Raw genomic sequence first — 16,863 nt, 5'->3', positions numbered from 1 at the left:
GGAAACCTACGATGTACACAAGGATATGCAATGAACACTTCATATCAGGTATGTAAACAAACTATTCACCCCTGATTTGTTCCACAAAATGTGAAATAATACCCCCGGTTCTGTCTGTGTGATGCTAGGTACCGTTTTTATTTTTTCATGATGCCTCATCTGATTGGCTTGAAAACTTTATCAATGTAAATGTTGAAATATTGGAATTGAACAATTAATTATCATGAGTGAATGCATTAGGAAATTTCAAAAACAATTATGATGGACCTTGTGAAACAATTTTTTTCTAATGAAGCATTTTTGAACAAGAGGCTTTTTGTTACTTCATTTGGCACGAGGTAAAATCTACATTGGTAAAGTTTTCAAGCCATTGGCACAAGGTTAACATTTTTATTGGTAAAGTTTTCAAGCCAATCAGATGAGGCATCATGAAAAAATGAGAAAAAAATAAAAACGGTAGCAACTTAAACAGACAGGTATCTGAATTATTTCACTCTATTCAGTTTTTTAATATGTCAAGTTATGAAATGCCATTACAAAACAAATTGAACTGGGTATATCCCCATCAACAACGTGCTTAATTATTTATGGCCGTCATTATGAATAATGTGATTGTTTAATTGTTTCAGGTGCAAAAAGCGAAGATCCACTATCCCCAGACTATGTGCCAAGCATATTTGAGCATACCCAGTCACCTCACAAACGAAAACTCAAATATTCAATGAAGATCTTTGAGAGAAGACAAAATGTCAAGCAGCGTAAGAGAGACCGCGAGAGGGCATTGGCAGCAGCACTTGTCAATATTTCCCAGTCTGTCCCTTGTGAAAATGATCAATTACCCGCTGGTGAAGATGTGGTGCACGCTGAGATTGGAAAAGAAGGCAGCTTAATCCACTAGATGTTGAGGGCACCAGAGGATTAGCTGCTGTCCGTATCCATGTAGAGAGAGTTATTGGACTCGCAAGACAAAAGTATACCATGATGGAAAATATCATACCCATCTCTTTATTGTCATCTGATGACAGTGGTTTCACAACATTAGATAAAATTGTACAAGTGTCATGCGCACTTACAAATTTATCCGACCCAATTGTACCATTTGAGTAATGATGTTGCATCCATATTTTATCTTTAATAAATACCAGGAAATACTCTTACAGAAACAACTTTTTCTGTTTTACTTCCAACTTCTTACAGTTATGGCCAAACCATCGTTGTGGGACTCGTTTTATGCCAAGACATTTCATGTGGAATGCTTTGATGCTGCAGTTCTCAGATTTACAAACCAACATATCCTCAGTGGGAGGGTTACGGCAGTAGCAAACAAACTCTTCCGAAGCGGATGCAGTTGTAGCAACAGATTGTTCTACCGTGTACACCAGACCTGGGCATTCTGCGGCCCGCGGGCCGCATCCGGCCCTTTGTGCGTCCCTGTCCGGCCCGCGTGAGGCCAATTATAAATTACAAAATAAATTTAAAAAAGTATCTTAGTCGAGTGTGCAATACAACGGTGCTGCTTTTGTTTTGAAAATCGTTATTTGTATTACTTCCGTGTGGACGTATGCATGTGCGTGATTGTGAGTGAATGTGAACAGCTGCAATCCCAAATTACAAAATAAAGTTGAAAAAACATCTATGTCGTGTGCGCAATACAACTGTGCTGCTTTTATTTTGAAAAGTATTATTTATGGGCGTGTGTCCGTGTGTAACCTGCGAGTGAAGGTGCACATGCAGCGACAAGTGATGCACGGTTTACACTCGAGACGCTAAAAAGAGAAAAGTTGATGACGAATGGCGTGTTTTCAACAAGACATGGACTGCCAAGCAACGTTCCCTCTAAGGTGCGTGCCTGCGCAATTGCGCACTGCTCAAGCGTCCGCTGCGCGCAGCAAATATATCAAATCAATCAATATATCAAATCAAATCCCATCTGAATTCTAAACAAAATAAACATATTTATTCTATGTAATTTTGCAATGCAACTTTGAGTGACAGTGACAACAAGTGGCCCTAACGGTGTTCGTCAACACCGTTCAATTGAACACCGTTCAATTATTGTAACGTCTATCGAGATGCTTCCAGGACAGGAATTATATCGATCACTTTATTGAGCAAAACTGTTTATATTCGGACATAACCACACCAAAAACATGAGTAAAACAATTCTATCTCGAAAAACTAGTCATTTTCTGCCGTACAAACCAGGCCAAAACCAACTTGTCATCTGTCACCAACACGCATAGCACTAAACCACTGGTGCGTTTATGGCCACACAAAAAGTCGGACAACTCAAACACCACACAAAGTTACACTATGACTCCTCAGTCATACGTGTGCTTATTTTACTGTCATTTATTATTAATGTTAATTTATTTATATTAGTCATGGAATGCTGTTACACACACTATGTTGAAGTATTACTATTATAATTAATTATTATTATTATTATTATTTATCTTACGGTATACATCTAAAATAATATTGAGCAAAATTTAATTGAAATATTGTCGATGTGGCCCTCCAGCAGTGCTCGTGTTGCTCATGCGGCCCCCGGTAAAAATTAATTGCCCACCCCTGGTGTACACTTTAGCTAATAGCTCTGGCATAATACAACGGAGATAGAAACCAATCCAGCCATGCAGGTACAGTGGCAGCACAGGATCTGACCATCTTTCGCTATTGCTACCCAAGGTCTGAGGGGAGGATCATTCATCCGTTGAGTGTTTTACCTGAAACAGATAATATGACATACCTTATATTATTATCAGTCCCTAATTTGGATATAATATACAAGTCTAGACCTCTTACTGTCCATTTATGCATATTTTACCTGGCATTTGGTAAAGGTTCTCATGAATCATTCATTAAATTAGCCTGAAAATTTAAACCTGGTTCATTTTGAGCAAGAAACCAAAATGAATTATCAAGCCTGAATTCTAAAAATTATTTTTGTAGAAACTGTTTCATAAGCTCTATACTGAGTAGTTGGAAATTATGTAATGTTGTTTTATTGTAGGAATTAATTTCTCAGATTTCAATATGAAGCTCCTGGAAACAGTTTTTTACAAAGCAATTTTTGATAGAATTTTTTTATAATATTGTTTGGTCACATCCTTAAACTGAATACGATACATTTTCAGGCTAATCTTTTATTACAAAAAGCCTCCTGTTCAAAAATGCTTAATTAAAAAACTGTTTCACAAAGTCTATAGTAGTTTCTTGAAATTATGTAATGCATAGAGAAAAATTGGAAAATTTCAATATGAAGTTTGTGAAACAGTTTTTTAATTAAAAGCATTTTTGAACAGGATGCCTTTTGTAATAAAAAAAAAAGCTTAACAATGTGAGTTTTCATTAGAATCACTTCAGTAGTTTTTTCACAACCACGCGGATTTGTAAACAGACAGTAGGCTCTTCTGTGTGTGCTTTTTCCTTACCTTGGTCATGAGAAGAAATCCATTCTTGTTTGGAATCTGCCATATCAGCCCATCATGCACAAAACCTGCTGTAAAATACTTGTAGGCATCCAGACTCTTGTATGCCTTAAGGTCCTTTCCAGTGTACGGAGATGGTGAATCGACGAGGTAAAAGGTACGGATCCGTTGTGCCAACAAGGTTCAACTTCTCTCGGTAACGTTTCTTGGACTCTTCAGCCAAATGCACAACTTCATTGGATAGCAAATCAGCCATAATTCGGATGAAATCGGTGAAAATGTAGCGCAGAAATCAAACTGAATCTGTACGAAATACGTAGGAACGAGCTGACCGGTTGACCGGCAAGATGGCGGCGTAACACAAAGTCACGTGATAAAACCACGTGACTGCAAAGCCTCTATAGGAGTGTATAAGTTTCTGAATGGTATATGAGTGTATTAGACTATGAATGGTATATGAGTGTATTAGACTATGAATGGTATATGGGTGTATTAGACTGTGAGTGGTATATGAGTGTATTAGACTCTGAACGGTATATGAGCGTATAAGACTATTAACGGTATATGAGCGTATTAGACTATGAACGGTAAATGAGTGTATTAGACTTTGAATGGTATATGGGTGTATTAGACTATGAATGGTATATGAGTGTATTACATTCTGAATGGTATAAGAGTGTATTAGATTCTGAATGGTATATGAGTGTATTGGCATATGAATGGTATATGGGTGTATTAGACTATGAATGGTATATGAGTGTATTACATTCTGAACGGTATATGAGTGTATTACATTCTGAATGGTATAGGAGTGTATTAGACTATGAATGGTATATGGGTGTATTAGACTATGAGTGGTATATGAGTGTATTACATTCTGAATGGTATAAGAGTGTATTACATTCTGAATGGTATATGAGTGTATTAGCATATGAATGGTATATGGGTGTATTAGACTATGAATGGTATATGAGTGTATTACATTCTGAACGGTATATGAGTGTATTACATTCTGAATGGTATAGGAGTGTATTAGACTATGAATGGTATATGAGTGTATTACATTCTGAACGGTATATGAGTGTATTACATTCTGAATGGTATAGGAGTGTATTAGACTATGAATGGTATATGGGTGTATTAGACTATGAATGGTAGTATATGAGTGTATTAGATTATGAATGGTATATGAGTGTATTAGACTATGAATGGTATATGGGTGTATTAGACTATGAATGGTATATGGGTGTATTAGACTATGAATGGTATATGAGTGTATTAGATTATGAATAATATATATGAGTGTATTAGACTATGAATGGTATATGGGTGTATTAGACTATGAATGGGATAGGAGTGTATTAGACTATGAATGGTAGTATATGAGTGTATTAGACTATGAATGGTATATAAGTAACATTCAACATTTCGAAATGTGATTTAAGTGTAAAAATGAGCTAACCACTTGTAATAATAAAAAACACTCTTTCAAAAGTCACATTATATGCACCATGCTCTATACATACTTTGCATCCGGAAAGTATTCACAGCGCTTAAATGTTTTCCCATTTTATTACAGCCTTATTCCAAAATGGGATGAATTCATTTTTGTCCTCAAATTTCTACAGACCACGCCCCATAATGACAATGTAAAAATGTTGTTTAAAATAAATTTGCAAATGAAATTAAAAAAAAATGAAGAAAATCCCATGTACATAAGTATTCACGGCATTCGCTCAATACTTTGTCGGTGCACTTTTAGCAGCAAATACAGCCTCAAGTCTTTTTGAATACAAACTTGGCAAACCTATTTTTGGGCAGTTTCTCTCATTCTTCTTTGCAGCACCTCTAAAGGTGGATCAGGTCGGATGGGAAGCGTTGGTTTTCATCCAGGATTGTTGCATTCATCTATCCCTCTATCCCGACTAATCTCCCAGTTGCTGCAGCTGAAAACCAACCCCACACCATGATGCTGCCACCACCATGCTTCACTGTATGGATGGTCTTGGCCTGGTGATGAGTTCAATCTTTGTCTCATCAGGCCAGAGAATTTTGTTTCACATGGTCTGAGAGTCTTTCAGGTGCATTTTGGCAAACGTTTTACTAAGAAATGGCTTCCGTCTGGCCTGATTGGTGGATTGCTAGTGACCTTGGGGAAGGTTCTCCTCTCTCCACAGAGGAATGCTGTAGCTCTGACAGAGTGGCCATCGGATTCTGGTTCACCTCCCTGACTAGACTAAGATGAATGCGGCAATGTGCAGAGACATCCTGGATGAAAACCAACGATTCCCATCCAACCTGATGGAGCTGGAGAGGTGCGGCAAAGAGGAATGAGAGAAACGGCCCAAAGATAGGTGTGCCAAGCTTGTGGCATCAAATTCAAAAAGACTTAATTGCTGCCAAAGGTGCATCAATAAAGTATGGATGCAGTAACTCAGGAAGCAATGTGGTCTACATACAACACACAAAGACAAAGATATGTTTCAAAGGGCCAATTTATTTCAGGCCAGAACAAATTGACAAAACTATTTTAAATAGCTGCAACATAATGGCACTTTAACTTTAACTTTAAGTAGATAGGATCTTTGATCCAAGACAAAACTTACATTTAACTAAAATGTTATTTTCTTTGTGCTCGACAAAAGAAAAGTATTGAGAGTATCTCCATGTTAAGAAACTCGACTTCTGGCTTCGCCATGATGTCTTGTTAGTTGTTATGAGAGTAGCGTATGTGTGTGGCCCTTTAAGATATGACAGCATGTGAGGTGAGTGACGTCAGTGAGTGAGTGAGTGGGCGAGAGAGGTGAGGGAGCAACACACAAGCACGCCTTGTCTTTTCCTCGTGACACAGAAGGACGACACCGCAGCGCTCCAATAAAACACACTCAGATCTTTTGTCTCTAGCCGATACTACATAAAAAAATAACGTCAAATAACGCAGTAACGCATCATGTAGTAACGGTAACTGAGTTACTGAATATAAAAAATAACGCGTTAGATTGCTAGTTACCACCGAAAATAACAGCGTTAGTCCCAACACTGCTTTTCAGTCACCTCCGTAACCTCTCTCCCCTCCCGTTCCCGGCCGCTTACTGTTAAAGACAACAGATGATTAGATTAACTCGTACCACCTGGGAAATCTAATCACCTGTCAGCTGTGTCTCGCCCCTATCTGATGGTGCTCTGCCCTCAACACCATAGACAGAGGCGGTGACCTTTGCTCCTGCAGGCAGCGCTGGCCACACCTCCCTCCACAGTATGTAAATGTGATTTTTTTTTTTAAATTTTAGTACATTGATTTTAAAAAGCATTTTCATATTGTCTGCAGAATTTTGAGGACAACATTCCATTTTGGAATACGGCTGTAACATAACAGAATGTGGAAGCTTTGTGACTACTTTCCAGATGCACTGTTTACACAGAGTAGATGTTTATTTTATTTTATAACTGTCACACAATTATTTAAAAGGAAAGTAAGCCACTCTTACACCTGAAAACTAAATAGATAGCCAGTTCCCATTGCGTTCTCTCAGATGTTTTGTGTGACTTTAGAGGCTTTCTATAAATGCTGTAATTACAGCCAACATTTTGGAAATGTGAAAAGACTATTATGTACATCGTTTTTGTTTTTTGCCTTTGATCGTGATCTGCCGTGCATAAAACGTAGCTCTCTTTGAGCAGCGACAGAGCTAATGTTGTCATTGTGCCAAGGTGCAAACTGCTTAATAACACTGAGTCCATTGTAAACAATAATACTGCAAGGGTTTTTACGGCAACATTTTAAAGGCTATACTTCAAATACTGCTAATTCCACCCTGTGGAGTTTATGATAAAAAAAAGCTCCATCAGGAGGTCACCTACAGCCGCAGATGTTAATGTCACTGTATTTTAGATTTTGACAAACAATAATTAGAGACCCGGACGGTTATTTACTTCAACCGAGCTTTACAATTAGAGCACTTTTCATATCTTTAATGGATTTTCAAGCAGTGTGACTTCAGCGGCCTTTCGAATTGAGAAGATCCTACGCTTGTTCTTCCATATAATTGTCCATCGTTGACAATTAGTGGACTTTCTCCTCGCAGGCTTGGCAGAACGCTGTGGAGGAGCACTCTGCCTTCAGCACTCACTACTGCACCCAGGAGCAAGGCAGCGAGGAGGAGGAAGATGAAGGCCCTTCACTGGGGCAGCTGGCTGACTCACTGCAGGTGGCTTTAAAACAAACAAGTAATAACAGCAATTATTGTGTCAGCGTAATCATTAGGCTGTTTTTTTTTTTGTTTTTTTTTTTCCCCCAAACCGCTACAAATGTCGATTTTTGTTCCTTTTTTGGTCTCAACTTCCAGGCTGCGGAGGCGAGCCACAAGAGGCTGGAGCAGCAAGTGGCAGCTTTACTGTCCATGATGAAGAGTGACGGGGCCCTGAAAGAAAGTAATATGAACCACTCACTTGAATATTATCGAAATAACCTCGCAGGATAGGAAAGAGAACGTGCATCTCATGATGAGCTAGAGTGGGAGACCCCGCTGGCTGACAGATCCCGGCAATAAATAACGCCTCCTTCAAGGTTAACGCAACAGAGGTTGAGAAAGTTTTGTGGCAATCGGTGGGGTAATTTCCGGCCCCAATAAACAAGCTAACAAATTAGAATGGAGCTCAGTTGAGCACAGACTAATCCTCATTTGGATCGGCACCAAATTGTACACCTGCTGCATATTGGCACTCTTGCATTATTCACAAACATTTTCTCTAATGGGAAATAATGATAGTAGAAGCAATTAATTCCAGAGTCGTATTGTAACTAGAGATGTCAGATAAATGCGTTAAAATGTAATATCGTAAATTATCTGTATTGTTTTTTTTTATTATCGGTATCGTTTTTTTTTTTTTTTTAATTTTTTTATTAAATCAACATAAAAAACACAAGATACACTTACAATTAGTGCACCAGCCCAAAAAACCTCCCTCCCCCATTCACACTCATTCACACAAAAGGGTTGTTTCTTTCTGTTATTAATATTCTGGTTCCTACATTATATACAGTGTTTCCCACACATTCATTTATTTGTGGCGGCCCACCACGAAAGAATTAGGTCCGCCACAAATAAATATATATTTTTATTTTTTATTTTTATTTTTAATTTTTTTTTTTTTTTGTCCTGTCCAGCTCCTCAGGCAAATCATATAGTTGATGTAGATGCCCATATAGGCTGTTCAGATTTACTTTACAAAAGAGAAGTGTAGGATACTTCTCTTGTTGCCTTATTTGTATTTGACCACTACTGTTTTCTGTTTATTTGTTACTGACTGTGGCAGGACACCTCTGCCTCTGTTTCACTTTATGTTGCTGGTAAATAATATGGTTGTAGTAGTAGGCTAAAGTTTAATTATTTAGTATGCACTAATTAAAGGGGCAGAGCTTTAAGAGACATTTTAGCTTTTATATTTTATAAGATATATTTTTTGTAAGAACCACAATTAATAAATATATTTCAGTGAATAACTTATTGTTCATATCTGTATATAAATATGTACATAAAGTGTTGTAATTATATTGTAAAATGGATGGATGGATGGATGGAAGGACGTTTAAAACAAAACTGTTATTATTAATTAGTAAGTACACATTTTTTGAGCCTTTTAGAGAAAATCATATCATTGTAGTAAATTATGCAAATTACTCGATGATGTCATGGTGACCACGCCCATGGCCACGCCCCCACCGCCACAGGTATCTTGGCAGTTTATGGGAAACACTGATATATCAATATATATCAATACAGTCTGCAAGGGATACAGTCCGTAAGCACACATGATTGTGCGTGCTGCTGGTCCACTAATAGTACTAACCTTTAACAGTTAATTTGACTCATTTTCATTAATTACTAGTTCCTATGTAACTGTTTTTATATTGTTTTACTTTCTTTTTTATTCAGGAAAATGTTTTTAATTGATTTATCTTATTTTATTAATTTTTTTAAAAAAAGGACCTTATCTTCACTATACCTGGTTGTCCAAATTAGGCATAATAATGTGTTAATTCCACGACTGCATATATCGGTTGATATCGGTATCGGTTGATATCGGTATCGGTAATTAAAGAGTTGGACAATAGCGGAATATCGGATACCGGCAAAAAGCCATTATCAGACATCCCTAATTGTAACGATAGCAATATTTTGGTACCGGTACTAAAATTATTTTGATACTTTTCGGTACTTTTTTAAGTAAAGGGGACCACAAAAAAATGGCATTATTGGCTTTATTTTAACAAAAACATCTTAGGGTGCATTAAACATATGTTTCTTATTGCAATTAAGTCCTTAAATAAAATAGTGAACATACTAGACAACTTGTCTTTTAGTAGTAAGTAAGCAAACAAAGGCTCCTAATTTAGTCTGCTGACATATGCAGTAACATATTGTGTCATTTATCATTCTATTTTTTTGTCAACATTATTAAGGACAAGTGGTAGGAAATGAATTATTCATCAACTTGTTCATTTACTGCTTACTTTCTCTTTTAACATGTTCCGTCTACACTTCTGTTAAAATTTAATAATCACTTATTCTTTTGTTTTTTGATACTTTACATTAGTTTTGGATGATACCACACATTTGGGTACCAATTTGATACCAAGTAGTTACAGGATCATACATTGGTCATATTCAAAGTCCTCATGTGTCCAGGGACATATTTCCTGACTTTATGAGTTAAAGTTAAAGTACCAATGATTGTCACACACACACTAGGTGTGGCGAAATTATTCTCTGCATTTGACCCATCACCCTTGATCACCCCCTGGGAGGTGAGGGGAGCAGTGAGCAGCAGCAGTGGCCGCAACCGGGAATCATTTTTGGTGATTTAACCCACAATTCCAACCCTTGATGCTGAGTGCCAAGCAGGGAGGTAATGGCTCCCATTTTTATAGTCTTTGGTATGACTCGGCCGGGGTTTGAACTCACGACCTACCGATCTCAGGGCGGACACTCTAACCACTAGGCCACTGTTTTTCAACCTTTTTTGAGCCGAGGCACATTTTTTGCGTTGAAAAAAATCCAAAGGCACACCACCAGCAGAAATCATTAAAATATGAAACTCGATATTGACAATAAAAAGTCGTCGGATATGACTTTAAAGCATAACCAAGCATGCATCAGTATAGCTCTTGTCTCAAAGTAGGTGTACTGTCACCACCTGTCACATCACGCCCTGACATATTTGGAGTTTTTTGCTGTTTTCCTGTGTGTTTTAGTTCTTGTCTTGCGCTCCTATTTTGGTGGCTTTTCCTGTTTTGTTGGTATTTTCCTGTAGCAGTTTCATGTCTTCCTTTAAGCGATATTCCCCGCATCTACTTTGTTTTAGCAATCAAGAATATTTCAGTTGTTTTCATCCTTCTTTGTGGGGACATTGTTGATTTGTCATGTCATGTCCGGATGTACTTTGTGGACGCCGTCTTTGCTCCACAGTAAGTCTTTGCTGTCGTCCAGCATTCTGTTATTGTTTACTTTGTAGCCAGTTCAGTTGTAGTTTCGTTCTGCATAGCCTTCCCTAAGCTTCAATGCATTTTCTCAGGGGCACTCACCTTTTGTTTATTTTTGGTTTAAGCATTACATACCTTTTGACCTGCATGAGTTTCCGACATCTACAAAGCAATTAGCCACCTACTGATATGGAAGAGTATTACACGGTTACTCTGCCGAGCTCTAGACGGCACCGACACTCAACAACAACACATCATTTGCAGACTATAATTACTGGTTTGCAAAAAATATTTTCAACCCAAATAGGTGAAATTAGATCATCTCCCACGGCACACCAGACTGAAAAACACTGAGTTAGTCCATGCCTCAGAGACTGCAAGCTGTTATAAAAGCCAAAGGTGGTGCAACAAAGTGGTGTTTTGTAGTCTTTTTCATGATTCCTTGAGTGTTTCCTCAGATTTGAGTGATTCCCTAATTTTTAGTGCTTCTCAAAGCCAGAAGTTGCCATTGGAAATTGTTATAGTTTAGTGTCATGTCACTTATCTGATGGTTTTTTTTTTAATACAAAATTCTTTGGCCAGACGTTGTATTGAACGCTCCCTCAGCACTCGGCATTGTGCCGTGATAGAACTGCATATTTTACAGCTGGCACCTGTGCAACAATCAGGCTGTCTAATCAGCATCTTGAACACGTGCAAGTCGTGCAAGGTGGGGCGGATTATTTCAGCAAAAGAGACGCGCTCACTAACACAGATGTGGCAACAGCGATAGGCCATTTTTGTGTCTGTCGAAAAAAGTTTTTTGATCTTTGAAAAATGGGAGCAAAAACACTCACGTTGTTGTTGGGTGTGTGATTACATTTAATTGACTATTACCAAAAATTCAGTTCAGTTCAGTTTCAGTTCATTTCGAATATGCGTACAATACAATGTATTTCATCACCTTTCCAGTTGTTTCATTACAGCACGTCCGAAAAGGAGTATGTCATACTTGCCAACCTTGAGACCTCCGATACCGGGAGGTGGGGGGGGGGGCGTGGTCGGGGGGGGGGGGGCGTGGTTAAGAGGGGAATATATTTAAGCTAGAATTCACCAACTCAAGTATTTCATATATATATATTAGGGGTGTGGGAAAAAATCGATTCGAATTCGAATCGCGATTCTCACGTTGTGCGATTCAGAATCGATTCTCATTTTTAAAAAATCTATTTATTTTTTATTTTTTTTAATTATTTTTTTTAATTATTTTTTTTATAATTTTTTTTTTTAATTAATCAATCCAACAAAACAATACACAGCAATACCATAACAATGCAATCCAATTCCGAAACCAAACCCGACCCAGCAACACTCAGAACTGCAATAAACAGAGCAATTGAGAGGAGACACAAACACGACACAGAACAAACCAAAAGTAGTGAAACAAAAATGAATATTATCAACAACAGTATCAATATTAGTTACAATTTCAACATAGCAGTGATTAAAAATCCCTCATTGACATTATCATTAGACATTTATAAAAAATTTTTTTAAAAAGAACAATAGTGTCACAGTGGCTTACACTTGCATCGCATCTCATAAGCTTGACAACACACTGTGTCCAATATTTTCACAAAGATAAAATAAGTCATATTTTTGGTTCATTTAATAGTTAAAACAAATGTACATTATTGCAATCAGTTGATAAAACATTGTCCTTTACAATTATAAAAGCTTATTACAAAAATCTACTACTCTGCTTGCATGTCAGCAGACTGGGGTAGACCCTGCTGAAATCTATGTATTGAATGAATAGAGAATCCTTTTGAATCTTGGCAAAAATCTTAGCCACACGATTATCAAATGTAATAGGAAAATTAATTCATACTGACCAAACAAACAAAAAAATCGTTTTTGAATCGAGAATAGTGTTGAATTGAAAAATAAATCGATTTTGAATCGAATCGTGACCCCAAGAATCGATTCTGAATCGAATCGTGGGACACCCAAAGATTCCCAGCCCTAATATATATATATATATATATATGTATGTATGAAATACTTGACTTTCTCTGAATTCTAGCTATATATATATATATTTATTTTCTTATACATATAAATAAAAGAAATACTTGAATTTCAGTGTTCTGGAGGCTATCCAGTAGATGGCAGTATTGTCCTGTTTAAGAGTGTCACAACACTGCTGTTTACGGCAGAAGAACTGCTTTACGGTAGACTAAACGTGACTGCTGTTGTTGTGTTGTTGTTACCGCACTGGGAGGACGTTAATGAAACTGCCTAACAATAAACCCACATAAGAAAGCAAGAACTCGCCCTCGGTCATTCCACAGTTATGACGACATTGGGCAGTCAAGCTGTTTATATTGTGGGAAAGCGGACGTGAGAACAGGGTGTCCCCACTCAGGTCCGCATTGAGCTGGAGGGGGCGTGGCCTCCAGCTCCGGCTGAATACCGGGAGTTTGTCGGGAGAAAATTTCTGCCGGGAGGTTATCGGGAGAGGCGCTGAATACCGGGAATCTCCCGCTAAAAACGGGAGGGTTGGCAAGTATGGAGTATGTACTGTACATATACAAGTACATATATCATTATATATACATATAATCACGTTTCATCAAACATATATTAATGTTGTTCCTTTGGGAGAAACTGGGTAACACATGGCACACTGACGAAGCTTAACTTATTGGTACTATAACAATCTACAAGGTTAATACAGTTCGCTTCTCTTTCTTTCCCTCCATGTATCTGCCTTCTTTTGTATTTCCAGTTATTACATATATATATATATATATATATATATATATATATATATATATATATATATATATATATATATATATATATATATATATATATATATATATGGTTGCATTTGAAATATTTGCGTTGTTGATAGTAGAGGTAATTATTAATATTATTCATTATCTGTCAGGTTCAAACACTGATGACATCTATTAAACAGGACAAGAAGCAAGGAATCAAACAAAGACAGAATTAAATTTGGCTCAATTTGAGGAGGAACGTCTGGTCTGTACTCTTGTACATTCTCCAGCACGCTCTGCCAAAAAGATTGCGCGCCTCCTTCTTTTATTTGGACCTTCCCTGACCACACGGCCACAGCTGTTTCTAAGTGACGAGGGTCGTGAACAGTTCACAGAAAAGTTCGGTTCAAAAAAGAGGTCGTAAAAGAGTTCAAAAAGAGGTTCGTAAAACAGTTCAAAAAAAGATGTCTTAAAAGAGTTAAAAAGAGGTCGTCTGGAACTTGGGCAGATCCTGCCTTCTCTCCGCGTTGTGGTTCTTGGGTTAAAACAATACATTTCTGTTGAGTACAATACATGAAAGAAACAGAAACACCTTCATGTTGCTTCCTCCTTTACACAGCGGAGTTTTACAAGCCTTCTTCTTGGCAGGTTTCAAAGACAGCTTTTGTCTTCTTGCCAGGAACTCATTTCAACACAAAGTATTGTGATCATTTAGATATAATTATTCTGACATTATCCATAGTGCAATTTCTATTGTTTTTATTGCTCCATTTGTATTGCAATAATATTTAATGTCTCTTCATCGCTAACTGCTTCCTTGCTATCACTTTTCCCATCATATCCTACCCCTTTTTATACCATAGCAATTGTATCCTATTTCCTTGTTCTCTGTAACATAACAGTGAACTAACAAATAATATACCATAGTAAGTAAACAAATATTAAATACATACTTTGTCTCAATAAAAACATTTTTTTAAAAAATCACATTTAGCCAGGAAGTAATTTTTGGCAAAGAACTTTTTAACATTTTATCGGCAAGTATTTTTGAATTTGTCCAAGAAAACATAGATACATACGCTCCCACATGCATACATAAATACAGTACATACACTACCGTTCAAAAGTTTGGGGTCACCCAAACAATTTTGTGGAATAGCCTTCATTTTTAAGAATAAGAATAGACTGTCGAGTTTCAGATGAAAGTTCTCTTTTTCTGGCCATTTTGAGCGTTTAATTGACCCCACAAATGTGATGCTCCAGAAACTCAATCTGCTCAAAGGAAGGTCAGTTTTGTAGCTTCTGTAACGAGCTAAACTGTTTTCAGATGTGTGAACATGATTGCACAAGGGTTTTCTAATCATCAATTAGCCTTCTGAGCCAATGAGCAAACACATTGTACCATTAGAACACTGGAGTGATAGTTTCTGGAAATGGGCCTCTACACACCTATGTAGATATTGCACCAAAAACCAGACATTTGCAGCTAGAATAGTCATTTACCACATTAGCAATGTACAGAGTGTACTTCTTTAAAGTTAAGACTAGTTTAAAGTTATCTTCATTGAAAAGTACAGTGCTTTTCCTTAAAAAATAAGGACATTTCAATGTGACCCCAAACTTTTGAACGGTAGTGTACATGCAAAAATACAGTACATACATCCACACGCACATTAACTGTACAGACATACATATACACATACTGTACATATACATTCACTGTACAGACACACATATACACATACTGTACATATACATTCACTGTACAAACATTTACACATACTGCACATATACATATTGTACATCAGGGGTGTCCAAACTTTTTCCACTGAGGGCCGCCATTTTGATATTTTTCATTTTCAAATCATAACAAAATATATGGATTTTTTTATTTGTTTTACCTTTAGGGGTCCCGGGGACCATAAAGGGTCTCAGTCATTAAAATGTTAAAAATAAGTAAAATTATTATTTTTTTATTTAACGCTTACAGTTAATCTCTATATCAACTTCAAGTTCGTATAAAGTAATTAAAAAAAAAAAAGGTTTTATGTCTTTTCTGTCAAAAACAACTTTATTTTTTTATAGTAAAACTGAAATAAGCAGTATTTAGTAATTAGAGCCCTAAAAGATCAATAATGCAGGACACCTTTGATTTTAATTATTTCATATTTTTGAGTAATCACAGTGAAAAGATAAATAAAATACCACTAATTATATTTGGGATCCAAAAAGGTGCCCCACTCATAAAGTGATACATTTTTATTAGGTCGTTCTTTTACTTTCAACACTTACGTTACGAGATCAACTTCAGATATATCTGTCCATTTAACATTTGAACTAATATTTTGTTTGTTTTATGCTCTTTTGTCAAATAAAACTTTGATGTTTTTATATGGCATCTACACAATATATGCAATATTTACCGCGTAAGACATTTTCAAGTGAAATATTTGAAGTAACTGGAGCCTTGAAAATAATTCATTATAACATGAATTTTTTTGTCATTATTATTTTTTTCAAACAATGGCATAAAAAGAAAAAAGAAAGACAACATTTAAAAAAAAAAACACACAGCCTGCATGGCAGCTTTGTGTCAACTTTTTCTCGTTAGATTTCACCTCATTCCACTTTTTTGAATGTTCTTTGTTTATTTTTGCAATAGCGTTTCCAGAATGTGTGGCGGGCCGGTAAACAATTAGCTGCGGGCCGCAAATGGCCCCCGGGCCGCACTTTGGACACCCCTGCTGTACATACACTCATGCATATAATACGTTTCATCAAACATAAATTAATGTTGTAACACATGGCACACTGACGAAGCTTAACTTATTCTTACTATAACAATCTACAAGGTTAATACAGTTGGCTTCTCTTTCTTCCCCTCCATGTATCTGCTTTCTTTTGTATTTCCAGTTATCATTACATATATATATAGTTGCCTTTGAAATAATTGTGTTGTTGATAATAGAGGTAATTATTAATATTATTCATTATCCATAGTGCTATTTCTATTATTTGTATTGCTCCATTTGTAATGCAAAAATGTTTAATGTCACTACATCACAAACTGCTTCTTTGCCATCACTTTTCCTATCATATTTGTGCATATCCTATTTGCTGATGTTGTTGTTGTCTCTTTGTCTTATCCCCTTCTTGTCTCTGCAATTTCCCCCTTTGTCTT

The 16,863-nt window shown here is 36.7% G+C and overlaps 1 protein-coding gene across 7 annotated transcripts in view; it reads left to right on the top strand.

Annotated features, from left to right (window-relative positions):
- The window catches only part of osbpl1a (oxysterol binding protein-like 1A), a 176,556-nt gene that overhangs the window by 82,776 nt on the left and 76,917 nt on the right, over positions 1-16,863 (top strand). For all 7 annotated transcript variants that reach the window (XM_062038758.1, XM_062038756.1, XM_062038757.1 and 4 more), the window contains exons 13-14: positions 7,520-7,642; positions 7,781-7,865. In XM_062038758.1, the coding sequence (XP_061894742.1) occupies positions 7,520-7,642; positions 7,781-7,865 (208 nt within the window). The remainder of the gene's footprint in view (positions 1-7,519; positions 7,643-7,780; positions 7,866-16,863) is intronic.

Source organism: Entelurus aequoreus, linkage group LG27 (assembly GCF_033978785.1).
Source record: "Entelurus aequoreus isolate RoL-2023_Sb linkage group LG27, RoL_Eaeq_v1.1, whole genome shotgun sequence".
Lineage (NCBI taxonomy): Eukaryota > Metazoa > Chordata > Actinopteri > Syngnathiformes > Syngnathidae > Entelurus > Entelurus aequoreus.
The sequence above is the reverse complement of the archived record's forward strand: the minus strand, read 5'-3'. Positions and strand labels throughout refer to the sequence as shown.